Below are 16998 nucleotides of genomic sequence, written 5' to 3' on the forward strand. Positions count from 1 at the left end.
CAGTGCTCTGTCCTTGGCTGACCCCACTTTGCAGTAGATGAGCATGCTGTCATCTTTGACCACTCTGTCCCAGGTCACCAGCCTTCATCCATGGACCCTGCTCATCCTCATCTCTGTGCCCCCTAGAGAGAGGCAGGTGCCATCAGAGGTGCTGAGGTCTGGGTGGGCAGAACTACCTGTGGGATTACCTGTGTGGCCAGCAGGCTCTCAGCTGTGTCGCGATGCTTCTGCCTAAGTGAGCTTTCCTGGAGATGTGGGGGTTTCAGGTAGCTCAGGGAATTCAATGTTGCTGTTAGCTCTGTCTGGGCTCTGAAGGGCTGGGCCACCTGCCAGCCCCCTGGTGACACTCCTGGCCCTGCTGGCTGCCACTTGGCACTGACAGGACCGAGACATTCTGTGTATGTTCTTGCTGCTTCTTCTCAGAAGAAGAACATGTACACGCTGCTGTCCACTTTGGGAAAGGTGCCCGGGCTGAGCTGCCAGACAGGGGTGAACGTCTGTGATAGGAGACTTGGCTTTCACTTCTGAGCAAGTAATTTCATATTCAAGGTTGCTGGGGTGCTGCAACAGCCAAGCAATGTCTGAAAAAACGTGTTTTTACTTTGGGACTGGGAGTTTGAAAAGGTTGCTCATGACCTCTGTCTGTGTTGTCTGAGATCCCCCAAGTCATACCCAGCTGAGGAGAGAGAAGGACTTGTGCTGAAACCTGCCTGCACCTCTGCTCTCCAGCTCTGCTCTCCCTTTCCCAGAGGCTGCAGGGAATTCCAGGAGATTCTTATGCCTTTTTGCCCCCTCTGTTCCCCAGCCTTCCCCTCCTGACCCCAGCAGAGCCTCTGCTCCCAGGATACCTGGTGTGGCAGCACTCCAGGCACAGAAGGGGTGTTTGTGGTCGTGACATTAGCAATAGCTCACACTGCTTTGTGGCCTTTTGTGTGGCAGGAGCTCGGTCAATGTCCTTGGAGTCAGCTTTATCCCCTGGCTGGTCTGGACAAGCCCAGGAGGCATCAACAGCACTGCAGTGATGTTTACTGAAATATTTCCTTCTCTGCTGCTATTTCTGAGTTCCCTCGGAAAAAAAAAAAAAAAATGCAAGAAAAGCAACTCTGAGGTATATGGGGGAGTCCTTCTGCCCCCACAGCAGGAGAGCAGCAGTAAAGGCCACGTCAGGGCTTCCTGGTGTGTGCTTGGTGATGTAGATGTCTCCATTTCTGCAGCTTTAAGTTGTGGAGAGAGGTCACCCTCTCCTCTTAGGCACCTATCCCTCTGCTCGTGCCTCCCTGTGCTCTCCCAGCACTGGCCTGGCATTGCCCAGTGCCAGGTGCCACGTGCCACACCACCCAGAGGTGTCCCTCCTTTCTTCAGAGCCTCTCATCCTGCAAGGAGACAACATTCAGCTCCCACTTCCCAAAACAAGGCAGCACCAGAGGTTAAAAACCACCTGACAAGCCCCAGGTGGGGGCTGGGAAAGGCAGCCCTGGTGTGATGGGGCTGAAGCTGTCAGGGGAGAGGAGGAACCCGAGGGTGGAGTTTCTGGCTGGGGCTGTAGTGACACCTCTGAAGGTAAGGGCTGCCCAGGGCTGTGGTTCAGCTCAGCTCCAGTGGGCTCGTGGAGCCTGTAGCAAAGGTCATGGAAACCTCTTTTGTTCCAGAGGCTAAAAGTGGAAGGAAAATTAAATTCCCTCAGTGGGAGGCTGAGAAGGCGAAGAATGAAACACACAAAGAGCTTCTGTGTGCAGCTGCAAAAATTACCTTCTGCTGCTTGTTAATTACTATAGCAAGGAGTTGGGGGAAGCTATGAGGTGGAAGTGGGTAGTACCAGCTGACTTCTTGTGTTTGCCTTCCCAGAGGAGCTGAGTTAGCTGGGAAACACCACCCTGGTGGCTTTGGGTGTCACCCTGGTGTCCCTTTGGGTTGTGTGATGTGGAGGAGAGCAAGGCTGCCTCCCCTCTCTTCAAGGTGCCACTGCTCTCAGCACAGGCTGGTGGGAATCCTGCCCCAAGGGTTTTGTGTGGTTTTTAGAGGACACTGAATAAGGGAGCCTTATTCAGTGTCCTCTAAAAGAAGAAATTCTTGAGCTGAGGATAAATGGGAGGGAGGGAGTAAAGGGGCACTATCAGCTCATTACTGCCCTTCTTAGGTTGTGGCCACAGCTGGCGATGGGACATTGGAGCCCAGAGCAGAAACATCTCCCTCCAGGAGCTGACCTGGAGTGGATTGATGGCTGCAGAAAATCCTGAACCCTTCTATTCTCAGCTACACCACCCCGCACAGATACACCAGCACGGACGGGTTTGTCACCTCCCAGCTCCCTTAGGTCCCCGCACAGCCTGGAGCTGCCTGGAGGAGCTCCCCATCCCCCGGCTCATCCCGATCCTCCGCGCCGGGGCTGTGCAGCCTCCCTGACGTCAGCGCAGCATCCAGGAATCCCCTGCACGGAGCCGCAGCGGCTTCGCCCCTGTTTTTCACAGCACGCATCACTCGGGAGCCCCCAGCGCCCGGCTGCACGGCTGCAGGCACAGCGGCCCCGTGCAGGCACAGCATCCCGGCTGTGGGCACGGCATCCCAGCTATGGGCACAGCATCCCAGTGCAGGCACGGCATCCCGTGCAGGCACAGCATCCCGGTGCAGGCACAGCATCCTGGCTATGGGCAGAGCATCCCGGTGCAGGCACAGCATCCCGGTGCAGGCACAGCGGCCCCGTGCAGGCACGGCATCCCGGTGCAGGCACGGCATCCCGGTGCAGGCACAGCGGCCCCGTGCAGGCACAGCATCCCGGTGCGGGCACGGCATCCCGGGCAGGCACAGCATCCCGGTGCAGGCACGGCATCCCGTGCAGGCACAGCGGCCCCGTGCAGGTACAGCGGCCCCGTGCAGGCACAGCATCCCGGCTGTGGGCACGGCATCCCAGCTATGGGTACAGCATCCCGTGCAGGCACAGCGGCCCCGTGCAGGCACGGCATCCCGGCTGTGGGCACGGCATCCCAGCTATGGGCACAGCATCCCAGCTATGGGCACAGCATCCCGTGCAGGCACAGCATCCCGTGCAGGCACAGCATCCCGGGCAGGCACAGCATCCCGGGCAGGCACAGCATCCTGGCTGTGGGCACAGCATACCCGTGCAGGCACAGCCTCCAGGAGCCCCTGTCTGCCCAACCGCGCTCAGCGCGGCCCCAAACCTCTGCAGCTGACAGACAGCCGGCCGAGCCGGGGTATCAGGGGTGATTCTTGAATAAACGGCACTGGATGAGTGCAGGGGGAGGTTTAACACGGGCCCGCTCAGCCCGCCGTGCCCCCCTCCCAGGATCACTCGCAGCTCTGCATAGGAGGGCAGAGGCAGCGAGGCGGTGTAATTTGTGTTCCAGCCCTGCCGCTGCTCCCCGCGCTTCCAAGAAGCAAGTAAAAATAGCACTCCGTCATTTTGTAAATAATAGCTATCTCCTCCCGGGCGCGGGCAGTCATGAGCATTTGAAGGGGGAATTGCAGGGGAAAGGGGGTGTCTGCCTCGGGCCAGGGCAGGGAGATGGGATGGGGCACAGGGGAAATGGAAAGCCTGAAACGCCTCAGGACAGCTGCTGCTGGTTGACACCTTGTGCTCACGCAGGGAGGTGACAGACCTGCTGGTGTGGGGCTGCGGGGGCTGGAGCTGTCCCTCCCCTCGGGGCTGGGGGGGGATTGTGGGGTACATACTGTGCTGCCATATCTGGGGGAGCGGATCCCTGGAGGAGAGGGGTAGCTCTCAAAAAGCAGGCAGGTGTAGTGAGTGCCATGGTAACACTGCGGGAAGGGCGGTTTGGTTTGCCATTTGCATTGCAGATCTGCCCAGCTGTGGAGGATTTCTACAGCTGCGAGCAAGGCAGGAGCAGGCTCTGTACCCCAGGGGGAAGGGGCAGCCCTGGCTGACCTGCAGAGCCTTGTTCTGCTCTCACACTTGCTCCAAATTCTTCCTAGGAACATGGTTGTGCTGAAGCTTGGGAATAAGCTGAGCCTATAAATGGGCAAAGCCCCCAGACAAGAGAGCCATCCTCAAAAAGATGGCTTGGGAACATGGCATGCCACTTGGATCTGTAAATTCAGTTCAAATACTGAACCTGGAATCTCTTGCTCTTCCAGTTTCATGTTGGCTCGGGGTGTTTTTTTACTTTCCTGGTGCAGCAGCTCGGCAGGGTGGCTGGAAGGGGCTTGGGCAGCCCACCAAGGGCTCTGTTGAGCAGTGTTGTGCCAACCCTTAGGGCAGCCAGACCTGGGCTCTGCTCTTTGCTCTGCCCCAGCTTCCTGCCTGAACCCAGCCCTTGCATTTTTGTTTCCCTGGTTATAAACAGGACTGGCAGCATTCACCTGCCACCCCAGCCACCCTTTAAACCTTGAAGGCTTGACTCGTGCCTGTAAAAAAATTGAATTACAGGGAAGGATGCTGCTAGGAAATGAAAAATGCCATTTTGTGTTCTGCAGCAGTTCTAGGGAAAGTGCCTGCCCCCTATAATGTCCTTAATTGTTAAATCTTTGGTGAGAACTGTGCAAGACAGCCAAGCTACAGCGTGACCACATCTATGGCTAGAGCAGAAAATAAGAATTTCCCTGCCATGGCTCTAAGCAGAGGCAGGAGAGGCTTTTCTCTCAGCTTTCTCTTGCTGAAAAAGCAGGTGCAGTTTCATCTCATTCAGGCGCTGGGTGGGTCAGTGTGGGGGCAAGGAGAGGGGAGGCTGCTGGGGCAGCTGCTGATTTCTCTGCAGGTGGAGGTCTCACAGTCACAAGCTGGGAGCAGTGCAGGTGCTCTTGGGCTGTGGGATCACAAGGGAAGTGAATCTTTGAGGCTAGAGCTTGCTCTGTTCTGCTGGTGTTTTACTTATCTCTGGATTTCCCAGCTCTGCTGAAATCCCTGCCTGCGTAGCAATGATTTAATTTCAGAAATCCCTCCGGATCCCAGCCAAATCCTGCCCTTAGGAGCACATATTAACAGGGAGGGTTCAGTCTGCCTTTTGCCATGAGAGGTGCAGGAAGCTCATTTTTCTCAGAGCTGAGGGACAGCACTGATCCAGTGGTGGAGCCCCAGCTTGTCCCTTCTCTGGGTGCTGCATGGCCTTGCCAGGGGGAAAATCTGCAGTCTGGGAATGGGGGATTCTCTTCAGACATGGGTTGTAAGTAGTTATTAATATTAATAAGTTATGAATAGATTATTGAAGTTTCCTAATGCCATTATCTTTGATTGGATTTACCAGTAGATTGAAGGGTCAAGAAGGGGTCTCTGGAGCTCTGTGTCAGCCAGGTTACAGCATGATGAGGACATAAAAGCTCATTTAAGGATTGCAGGATCATATCAAAAGGTGTCCAACATGAATTCTACCTTTTTGTCTTCTCCTGGCTTCCTGAATCCCTTCCCCTGTGCTTGGACCTTGCAGAGCCTTCCCTGACCCCCTGTCCCTCTGAGCAGGGCACAGCTCATCCTGCACCTCCCAGGGACTGCCTTCCCTGGCCATGGGTGGCCACAGCTCCTGGTCTGCCATCCATGGCTGCAGAATGAATGCCAGGGAGGGGAGGGCAGGGAGAGTTTTGTGTTTTCTCCAAGACAAAATGAGCTTTCTCCTGCAGCATGAGCCTCGCCCCGCTCAGTGTTCTCTGCTGTGTGCCTCATCTGGGGACCTGTGTGGAGGGATGCTGACAATACCCAGGGTGTTTCAGCCTCACAGAAGGGGCTCATTTGGTTTAGGTTTCTGGGTGTTTCACAAAGGGTACCACATACATATTTCTCTTTAACCTTCTTTTTAGAGCATCAAGACGAGATCAAGGGTTACTTATATAGCACAATAATATAAGCCACGGGCTGCATCAAAAGCTTCCCAGCCATAATAACTCAAGACATGTATACGTATATTTTAGCCATTAAGGAGAAAACCCTGCCAGAATGCATTATCTTATTTTGGGATGTAAAACTTTGAAGCACAAACCTAAGCTTCATAGTACTGCAAAATGACTCTCAGGGGACAGAAGGATTTCCATAACTAAATTAAACAATGGGCTGTCCAGGCTACTTGCAAGGCTGCTGCAATGGCCAAAATTGGGTCCTGTGCATAAAACATGAACTCTGCTTTGCAGCTTTAAATTGGTTCTTTCATTAGGAGAGCAGCTCTGAGCCAGCTAGTGCCACACAACAGCATGATCTACCCCTAAAGTGGGGAGGATTTATGGGAACTGAGTGCTGAACTCAAGGCAGCTCATCCATCATGTTTTGAGCTCAACCCAGTGGGCAGAGCACAGGTCTGTAAATCTGGGAAATCACTGTGCCTTGATTTCCCTGCAAAGCAGGGTGGCAGCAGAGGTGTCAATTAGGAAACAAGCCAAAATCCAAGGAAGCCAAGAAGGAGAGCTCTGTGTGCACGTGCTGCTGGCTGTGTCCAGCACTCCAGGTGATCTGAAGGCATGTGGTTGAAGTTGCCCCTGGTTTTCACAGCTGGGCAGGCAGTGGGACCCTGTGGCTTTGCAGGGGCCGTGAAGCTGCTGCTCAGCATCCGTGAGGGAATCTCAGCCCGGGATGCAGGGGCAGCACGTGACGAGTGAGCAGCAGCAGCTTTGCGAGAGTGAGGCACTTAGGAGAGCAGCAAGCACGATGGCAGTAAAAGGCAATCAGAATATTGATTCTTTTTACATACAGATAAGCCTGGAGCTGTAACAAACCCAGGGTTCCCTAAAACTGCTGGAACATTGCTAGGCTGTTTATCTGGCTGGGAGACACAAAGGGATTTCAGATTAAAAAGGAGTTTCAAAGCATCAGGGCTTACCTCTGGATTGAAAACATGTGGATCTGTAGCAGGGTGTGGATGATGCAGCCACACAGATTCTGTAAATACGCATTGTCTGGCCGTGTGGGACAGATTTGTCCTCAGTGTAAGCGTGGGAAGCAGCAGAGCTGCACTGGAGATGAATGTGCCCAATTACCAGTGATAAAATCAGCTGTTGTTTGGGGCACAGAGCACGGTGCTGAGGGTTCAGCCGAGCAGGAATAAACACTATATAACAAACCTCAAAGCCTTGCCTGCACAAGGAAATTCAGCTCTCTAATTGCTCTTTTTTTCCCTCCTTTTTTTTTCTTTTTGTCCCAGACAGTGTAACTGAAGTCAAGACAGACATTTACGTGACGAGTTTCGGCCCTGTCTCGGACACAGACATGGTAGGTGTCTCATGGGGAGGGCTGGCTTCTCCTCAGCGGCTGCGTCCCCCCCATCCCAGAACAATATGGGTAAAAGTGGGATTTTCCTAAGTGCAAGAGCCGGTGGTATCTCAGTTCCAGGGGCAGACAGAGTTGTTTCCCAGCTGTGCTTGGGCTTTTGGAAACCAGTTGATAACTGGAGGAATGAAGGTGCTCCTTGGGAAGAGGGGAGGATGCCAGAATCTGGTCTGGTTTGGTGGCAGTGTCAGAGACAATGATTCACCATCAAACCATCCTGAGTGCCTGAACTGGAGGGAAGCAAAAGAGGAAACAGAAAAGGCATGGACTGACTGCGCTATTTTGACATGTTCAGGGAAAATTATTAATGAAAAGGCCTGAGGTCTGAATTTAGGCTTGTATTCCCACAACAGTTTGTCTTCTAATTAAAACAGGACTGTGGAGCATAATTAATAGTGAGGTTTCTGAACAGCAGCTCGTATTCCACATGCACCCAGAGAAGGGCTGGCTGTGGGTGGTTGCTCAAGAGTTCCAGGATGCCACGTGAGGACAGCTGTGCATTCAGGACTGAGCCCCTCCTGCATGCCCCTGAGGTGCCCTGGTGCTGGCATCGCCCAGGCCAGTGGTGGGCAGTCCATGCCTTGGAGGGAGCAGTTTTGGGGCAGGGAGCAGGTTGTCACTGGCTAGGCCAGGCTGGAGCAGTGTCCTGTGGCTCTCACAGCCCCTCCAGAGCTGCAAGGGCTGAATTTTCTGGGCTGGCATGGCCTGAACATCTCTCTCCAGCTGTCCCACAGCAATCCTGTGCTGGCGAGCAGAGGAGCTGGGGGAGAATAAAATCTCTGTGTTTCATGGAGTGGCTCACTCCATCACTCTAACCCGTGTTGCTTTGGGAAGACCACTCCCTCCAGGGTAAGAAGTTAAGTTGATGTCAGTGTAATCAAGATTATGAACCTCATCTGAGTTCTTCCTCTCTCTCCTGCTTTCCTACCACAGCAGAGACCCATAATATATTCAGCAATCGTAGCCCTTGGGGAGTATCTGATAATTACTTCCAAGGTGGAGCATATTTGATTAAGGGAGTGTGTATAATGAACTGTGAAGAAAAAAAATATGAGGTATTGAAAAGAGGAAGGTATTCTCTGCAATGTGATTTGACAAAATGAATATAAAATTAGGAAGACAGGTAAGGAATAATAAATTATTTCCCCTCCGCGTGCTTTCGTTCCGTGTATTTTACAAATGCATAGCGAATGCGTTTTAGCTCTGCTACTAAAAGTAAGGGAGAGAAACCCCATCTCCTCGGGAAGCAGGGGGAGAGCCTGCTCCGGGGCTTCCTTTCATCTGGGGTGCGGGGAAATCCCTCCCTCCCTCCCGCTGGCACCTGCCCGGTGCGCGCATCCCGCGGCGCTGGAATTGCGGAATTGCGGTGATGGAGGAGAGGCAGGTAAAGCTGCTCTGGGGAGAGGGAGAGCAGCTGCTCACAGAGCGCGGAGAAGGAGGAGGAGGACGTGGAGACCTTTCCACTGAGGTGCTCCAAGGGAGTCCCAATCTCTCTGTTGGTTTGGAGAGCAGAGCCTGTTCACACCTGAGGTGTCGCCCTGTTCTTTTAAGTTCTTCTGAGTTCTTCTAAGCCTTCTGATGTTTACGTTTTTGTAATGAGGTTTCTCACGCACTTTTATGTAAATAATTACTGTTTTTACATTCCTCTCTGGAGGAGGAGAAATTTGATAGACTGTTGGTTTGTCCGGTGTCATTGGAGAAGTAGCACTTTCACCCTCCAATCCACTGGGACTTTTGAAAGTCTATAAAAGTTAGAGTCAGGAAATAAACTGCCCTTCTTCTCACCTTGCAGTTCCAGGGTCCGTGTCGTTTTATTTTGTGTCCTATTGTGACACTGAGGCCCACCCCAGTCTTCAGGACTGAGCTCTTGCAACTTTGCCTCATTCCCAGGGAAATTATTGGAAGGAAAACAAAAATTGAAAGGGATTTTTTTTGTTCCGTGGATGGACTCTGAGGACAGAGTCAGTCTTGATGTTTTCAGTCACTTCTGTAGGCAGAGCGTAACACAGAACTAAGCGTGCTCCTTGCAAGGGGTGAGTTGGGAATAATGCTTTTATGGAAAGAAGCATAGAAAAGAGAGAACATGATTTCTCTTTGCTTCAGGAATGATTCCTAAGCATTAAAGAAGATAAGCAGGGCCTTGGAAGTCATTAAAAATGTTTTTCTTCTTTGTCTGGCACTTTTTAAATAGAAACAGGGAATGAGAGAGCCCTTCTCCTTCTCCTGAGAAGGACTTTTCCCAGACCTCCCAGGACTGCACACAGGCTCATTTCTTTGGGTTTATCCCCAGAAATGATGAATTAGAGATCACTTCCATGAAGGGGCAAAATGCTTTGTACAGGGCAGAGCCCTGGAGAATGTAGAATTTCTCTTTCCTTCCCCAGCCAAGACCCAGAAGGTTCATATTTGAGCAGGGTTGTCTCCATGGCCAGGGAGCAGGGATGGATTTATTTACAGAGATGCCTCCTTCAGCTGCCATCTGCTGCAAAACCTGTAGGAATTTCTCTGTCCTATAGGAAAGTGATGCACAGCAGTTTTTAAGGGCTGCTGAGAAGTGCTGCAGGAAAGAAATCACTCACAATGATAAGTTTGGTTGGTCCTGCGGCCTCCAGAAATGTGTAAATAAAGATTGCAAGTCTGCAGCAGCAGGGGGAGGGAGAACAGTTGGGACAGAGAGGTTTTCCAAAGACCCCTCTGTCTCCAAAAGTGGTTTCTGCATCTGCATTCACTGAGTGAGAAGCTGGCTTGGCTGCAGGGTTTCAAAGAGGTCACTTCTAAGTGCCCCAGCTGGAATTTGGCCTAGGAAATGGGTCTCTACATTGGCAGAAAGAAAAAAAAAAAGAAGAAAAGGGAAATAAAACAAGAAAAAGAAGACAAGAAGACAAAAGAAAGTCACAGGATCTTCTAATGCAAGTAAAGTCTTCGATTCAATGATTTTCTAAAGGTGGCCTGGGGAACAAAATAACATTAAGACAATGTCATACAAGGTTTTTTTTTTTTTTTGGTTTTTTTTTGTTTGTTTTTTTTTTTTATGAGCAGAGATATAATTACCAGCATCCTGGCCAAATTCCATCTCCAGGATCTTTATTTTTGCCTTCTAAAATACCTGTGCAGCTGCACATAATAGCCTTTCTCCCCTGAAACTTCTGCACGGAGGGTGGTGGTGCAGCAGGGCTACCCCAGCTCTGGCCACTGTAGGCTGTGCTGCAGCTTCTCTGCAGTGCTCAGAAACACTGACATGCACATTTTGACATCATAGGCAAGTCATTACCCAAATGTGCTGAATCCCATCTACCCTGCAGTGCTGTTAACCCCTTCTGCTTGTTGCACCACACTTTGTGTCACCCAAGGTGTGCAAAACCCAGTTTGCTGCCACCTCTTGAGCCGAGTAAAAAACAACTTATTTTTCTCTCCTCTCTCCCCAAAGGAATACACCATTGATGTCTTTTTCCGGCAGTCCTGGAGAGATGAAAGGCTGAAGTTTGATGGTCCCATGAAAATCCTTCCCCTTAACAACCTGCTGGCCAGTAAGATCTGGACTCCTGACACTTTCTTCCACAACGGGAAGAAATCTGTTGCCCACAACATGACCACGCCCAACAAGCTGCTGCGCCTGGTGGACAACGGCACCCTCCTGTACACCATGAGGTGAGTCTGGCTCTCCTTCCAGGGAATCCCAGGTCCTTCTGCATGTGCAGGGACCTCAGGGTGCCTCACAGCAGGGTTTATGCAGGCTTGCACTAACTCTTGTTAGTAGATTTGAGTCCTAGCCTGCTGCTTTCCATGCTCTCCTTGTTTCCTACCTATGGACGGTCACTGATCCTCAGCTTGGCACATTTTTACAGGTAGATTTTCCCTCATCATTCACATTGGTTTTTTTTTTTTGCTTTTATGTGCTGAGGTAGATGCGTTGAGATCTATAGTTTGTGAGGTTGATGTGCCACCTGACTTCATTTTCTTCCTGACCTGTGATGGGATATGAATCAGGTATCCAATGTTGGTATGGGAACATCAGGCTGGGAGAATTTGCTATTCTCCAGCAGCTTGAGAAGAGATCTAAATTTGTTCAGCATGTTAGAGCAGAACCATTTCACACATCTAATGAGACCAAGCTTGCTTGTGACAACAATGGGGTTGTTTTTTCCCACTTCGTGGAATAAAAAACAATCCAAATCTATGTGATCGATGCACATCATTAGGGAAAAAACCCAACAAACAGCTAATTAAAAACTGTGATTTGGAGAAGCCAAGGTTGCAGGAGTCATAGGTTGTAAATGAAACAACAAGCTGCTGATAAATGCACAAGAAAGGTATTGAATTGGTTTTGGCAAGGTGTAAATCTTTGTTTTAAAGAATTATTTTCTCTGTCTCCATCTCCAAGCCAATCCTAACTAATAACAGGCTTCATTGTGGATTCTGTGTGCTGAGATGCTGCACTTTCACCTCTGTTTATGAGGACCAGGCAGAATTTCATCTCTTCATAGTTAAACTGGCTGTGAATCTACACGGTGTCAGCAAGTTTTACAGCCTACATTGATAAACAATGCCTTGCTTTTGTGCAGCAGTTCTCAAATATGAGCTAATCCTGCCAGTGCCCTGGGGGTTTAGGTCTCCACACATCAGTGATCTCACATTAAGGCAGATGGGGTAAATGAAGGGAAAATCCCAACTTGACTTAAGGGTTCTGCTCTGCTCCCAGCTCTCTGACCTGCAAGTAGACAACTCACACTCCCCACACTTTGTATCATTGTCCGACTGTAAAGTATTACAGGAGCTGCTGGCATAAGACAGCAAAAAAAAAAAAGGCTCAATTTCAGAGCTTTTAAATCATTTCACTACTTCTTTATTCAGCAAACAGCCATTAGCTTCAGCAAGTTTTGTGTGACTAAAAAAGTATTGGATTTAGTTTTCCATTCAGGGCTGGGCAGGTGCCAGGATGGCAGCAGCATCATGAGACTCTTGGGAATGAGCTTCTGGAAGAAAAGAGAGCCTTGGGATTTTTTAAAATAAACTCAAACCATCCTTCAGTTTAGCTGTCTGCTGAAGAATTGGGGAATGAAGGAGCTCCTCTTACAGGTGCTCCTGTCCCCCTTAAATACCTCCCTAAGGCTTTGTCAGAGGTGAGGAGTCCACTCAGAGGCTGAGGGTTGGATATGAGACCTTTTGTCATATTTTTATTGCACAGAGCCAGGAGCTCTTGTGCACAGTGATCTTTTCTTTCCCCAGTGGGTGAAGCCCATGGGAGGCTCTGGGCAGCCCCTCCTGGAGCTGGTCATGTGGTTAGAGCTGCCCAGATCACCACAGCATGCTGGGACAAAGCAGGACTCCTCTGGGATAGCAGTTAAACACATCCAGGCTGGGATGTCTGTCCTGGAGCATCTGATGATTCCCTTTCTTGCTCTTGGTGCTGCTCAGGATCACCGGGGTCTCTTTTGAGTGGGGTGTCAGGAAGATGCAAGGGCACAGACTGCAGGGCCAGGACCAAGCCTCAGGCTCAGCCACCAGAATCTGTCTGGCTTTGCCACTCCAAGGCACTCCCACCTCAATTCCCCTGCCAAACAATGATGGTGGTATCACCCTCCCTTGTTAACTGCTTTGAAACCTCTCCCAGGGAAGGGCTGCAGGGAGTCTCTTGTTTTCTGTCCCAGTGATGCCTTTGCTGTCCTCCCCCACGCCCAGGGATGTGCATGTGTGTCCTTAAAGATAGGAGCAGGACCTTGAAGCCAGACTCACACAGCTGGCATCCAGCAAAGGGCAAATACCAAAGGGGTGCCCTGCTCACTGGGGAGAGAGTCTGGGCTTCCGCCAGATTTCCAGTGCCTGGCAGCACTGCCCAGGGGATCTCTTGCAGGCTCAGTCCAATTGATACCTGGCCATGCAGTTTGGCTCCTGAGAATGTCCTGCTCCTTTCCCTTGTACCAGGCAACATCCTTGAGGGATCAGCTCTGCTGATGTGCAATTAGAGGCACGTCTCTTGCTATTTATCCTGCTGGGAAAGCCAACTTCTCTTAGTCAAGGCTTACAGTTATAGATGAACTTGCTCTGGTGAAACAGCAAGTCTGACACATGCATCCAGCAAAATTACACCTGTGTGACAATATTTATAGCTCCTGGAGAGAGCCTCTTTATCACTGACCAGAGCTCCCAGTAGCTGCAGAGCAGCTGTAGCCGAGCATCCAGAGATTTCCTTCAGTCATGGCACATGCTGCTTGTGGATCAGTGCAATGCCACAGTGCCCAGCCCTGACCACTGAGAGGCCTTGGCACCTGGGCCACAAAACAACCTTTGTGACCACTGCACTGAGCTGCATTTCTCTGCTCCCCAGGATTACTGATCCCTCTGCATCCTCCCTGCTCCTCTGGCTGCCTCCGAGAGCACAGGGAGTGCAGTTTTATTATGTAGCCCTGCCTCTGCAGTCTCTTCTGGCAGAGCTCCTGCATGGTCCAAGTGCATCACAAAAGCCCAGCTATGGTCTCTAAACTCTGGTGTCAGACCTGAGTGCAACAACCTGAGAATTGTGCATGGATTTACATAAGGAAGAGAGAGAAGTAACCGGCCATCTCTGGGTGTGCTCTCTGGCTCAGACTGTGTGGGGCACACAGGTAATGCTCTGGTTCTCCCCAGCCTTGAGGCACAGAAAAGCAGTGAAAATTTAATGCTGTGCTGATGGGATTCAGCTTTGTGAATCAAGGCTTTAAAAAGCTCTTCTGCTCTTAACAGGGCCTGTCAGAATGGCGTGTTGAGGCTTTGTGGTTATTGTCAGAGTGGTTCCCAGACAATATGTGCTCAAGTTATGTACTTGGAGGATGTTTTCTTTACCTGTCAGCCTGACACATTCACTGCATGCCCAAAGGCTGTGCCTCAAGAGCCTGTGCTGCTGAAGACAACGTGCAGTCCTTGGAAGGAGGCTCTGTGATCCCTCAGGTGAGGCAGAGGCAGGGCAGGAGGGAAAGCTGAGCCCACAATACGTGCAGACCTACACAGGCTGTGGAATCCCAGAGCAGGTTCTCTACCTGGTGTGCCATGCTCAGGGCTTTGGGCTTCCCAGGCTGCCTTTTGAAATCACAGAGCTTTGCAGTGTCTCTCCCTAGCACAGGCTTTTTGGGGTGTCTTTACTGGCTGGGGTTTTTTAGCCCCGAGGCAGGCTCCAGGCTTTGCAGCACCCTCCCCACGATGGAGGTGCAGCCTCTCTGCAGGACAGCCCAGCCCCAGCTCTCCTGGGCTGTAGGGGCTGGCAGCTCTTTGTCTGTTCCCACACCAGGACTGACCCCAGGAAACATCACAGACAGATCCAAGCAGAGCGAAGCTTGGCTGGCTGATAAAAACACAAGCAGGCAACAAGATGAGATTTGTTCCAACTTTTCCCTGCCAGAGCAGATCCAAAGACAAAAATGATCTGTTTTCCAGGCTTGGCTTTGTGCAGACAGGCTTTTTTAAGGAAACTGTCCCAGGAGGGAGGAATCTTCAGAAAACACCTTATCTCACTGCATTTCTGCCATCATGGGCTAAAATCTCCAGGGGCTGGGGGAGGATGGAAAGTGAAATCAGTGCTTCCAGATCCAGCACAAGGATCCTAGAAGCAATTTGGCTTTCAAGCTCAAACCCCTCAATTAAACCTAACCTAGATTCTCCCACAGCCTAAACCGTAAACACTGCTCGGCCTGACTGTGGTTATTAATGAACCTCCTGGAGAAGAAATCAGGACAGAACTCCAGCAGTATCCCTGGCATAAACAAAGCCAGCCCTGCCGTGCAGGGTGCTGTCATGTTTTTGTAGCTCTCACACACCGAGGGATTATTACATTTGCATCCCAGAAATTGGGCTGAGATCCTGGCTCATCCTGCAGCTGCACGCAGGTAACGACAGGGGCTCTAATGACACATCAAAGGCTTTGCTAAGCTCCTGGTAACCATGAGAACGCAGCTGAAGAGGTTTGTTATCCCCTCAGCCCTGGCAGAGGGATGTTTAGCCTGATTCACGCTTCTTGCCATTGTGTTGGCGCAGTTCAAAGGACTTCCCGTGACTTTAAAAGAGGAAAAAAACACGGGTTCTGTCCTGGATGTTCCACTTTCAGTGCCATTGTGCCAGCAAAGTGAAGAGAAAACAAGAGGAGTTTGGGGGCTGGTTTCAAGACAGTTCTGTAGAAGTTGCTGCAGGTGCCTGGGACTGATGAGCCACAGGCTATGACTGCTGGCTGATGTGATTTCTGGAAGCTTGGCTATTTTTTAGCTGCTCTTTAGGCTTTCTAAGGACTTTTCAAGGCTGCTGGATGTGAATAGCCCATCAGAGCAATGAAGCAAAACGCAGTGGCTCTCTGGCCATCAGCTCCCTTGCACAGGATAAGGGGCAGAGATGAGAATTTCTGCAATAAACCCTTTAATCCAAATGCTGCAGAGGCTGTGGGAATTGTCTGGGAAGGGAGAGACATTCCTCGTGGTTTGACATTTCATGTGTTACCCATGAACCCGCTGACCTGTGGCTGGCTGAAGCTGCTGAACCAGACTCACCTTGCTGGAATGATGTAACTTTTCCTTTTTTATTTAATTTTGGGAGACTTAAAAACTCCTTCAGTTCTAGGTGGAGCAGTGGCAGACTAGGTTGCTTTTCCAGTGGTTTGTTGATGGATTTCTTGTTTCATTGCTTGCTGGCTCAGCTAATAAAATAGACTTTATTTAAAATGCAGCTGCTGCATTCCCACACATCAAGGGAGTCACTCAGCATCCATATAAAATCGTCTCCTTCCCTTGACAGCACTTGCTCTTGTTGGCCATGGCCTGGAGAGGGCAGGATATGGCCAAAGCCAGTCTCTGCTGCTGTCCTGGTCCCCTCTGAGGCTCTTCCTGGCTGCTCTAAGTGGTACAAACCCACCAGACCCACAATCTGCAGTCCTTGGGGTCATCCAGCCTTATTCAGAGTGGCTGATGATCACAGCCAACGCTTGCAGACAGTACAGCGGAAGGAAAAGACTTCCCTGGGTTTTTGGGGTGGGTTCAGGATGCATCAGAAGGAGGGCACCGGTCAGAGATGAGGTCCTTTGGAAAAGCCAACTTTGGGAACTCCCAGCTAAGAGCCTTTTGAAATAATAAAGCAAGGAGTGAAGCAGATGAAAAAACAGGGAGGTAAAAAGGAAAATTCTGATGTGGGCTGCTGAGACTGGGAAAATGTCTCAACATTTCCCTGACACAAGTGGCAGTGACAAAATGAGAAGCAAAAAGTCCATTGCAGCTGGAAAAGACACAGAAAGAATTGAAGACTAAGATCTGTGAGAATATGCTTGACAAGCTTGCCAGCCAAGAGTTCCCCAAGTGGATTTTGAGCTGGCTGAAGAGTACATCAGAAAAGAAACAGAACAGGAGGAGCAAGGCAGTCAAGTCCACACCAAGCTGCCAGGTTTTTATACCTGCTTCTGAAAATCCGTGTTGCAAAAGAGAGGCATCAGAGGAAATGAACAATTTGTTCGTGGTGGCCTTTGAGTGTCCAGGAGAAAATAATTACAACACTTGAAGGCTTGTGAAAATCCCTGTCAGTCTTCAGTGAGCCTTGACCGAAGTCTAAAGGTCAGTTCTTCTTCTCTTTCATGTAAAACAGGTGCATTCAGTGCAGTGTGAAGAACAGATCACCAAGTCAGACACAGTGATTTGTCTCCAGAAGTTGCTTTAGGCCCACAGTGGTTCTTGCCTTGGCTGAGGAAGCCAGGCTGGAGCCAGCTGTGAAGCAAGCAGGACAGCCAGCATCCCCTCCATCCCCTCTTTGCCAGGTTCTCACAGGACACAGGGTTT

At 50.7% G+C, this 16998-nt stretch overlaps 1 protein-coding gene across 4 annotated transcripts in view; it reads left to right on the forward strand.

Annotated features, from left to right (window-relative positions):
- LOC119695100 (gamma-aminobutyric acid receptor subunit alpha-3-like) overlaps nucleotides 1–16998 on the forward strand; it is a 67440-nt gene that overhangs the window by 32013 nt on the left and 18429 nt on the right. For 3 of the 4 annotated variants that reach the window (XM_038122986.1, XM_038122984.1, XM_038122983.1), the window contains exons 4-5: nucleotides 7095–7162; nucleotides 10647–10867. In XM_038122986.1, coding sequence (XP_037978914.1) covers nucleotides 7095–7162; nucleotides 10647–10867 — 289 coding nt within the window. The remainder of the gene's footprint in view (nucleotides 1–7094; nucleotides 7163–10646; nucleotides 10868–16998) is intronic. The other variant, XM_038122987.1, reaches the window with a different exon arrangement.

The sequence above is a fragment of the Motacilla alba genome, chromosome 4A (assembly GCF_015832195.1).
Source record: "Motacilla alba alba isolate MOTALB_02 chromosome 4A, Motacilla_alba_V1.0_pri, whole genome shotgun sequence".
Taxonomy (NCBI): domain Eukaryota; kingdom Metazoa; phylum Chordata; class Aves; order Passeriformes; family Motacillidae; genus Motacilla; species Motacilla alba.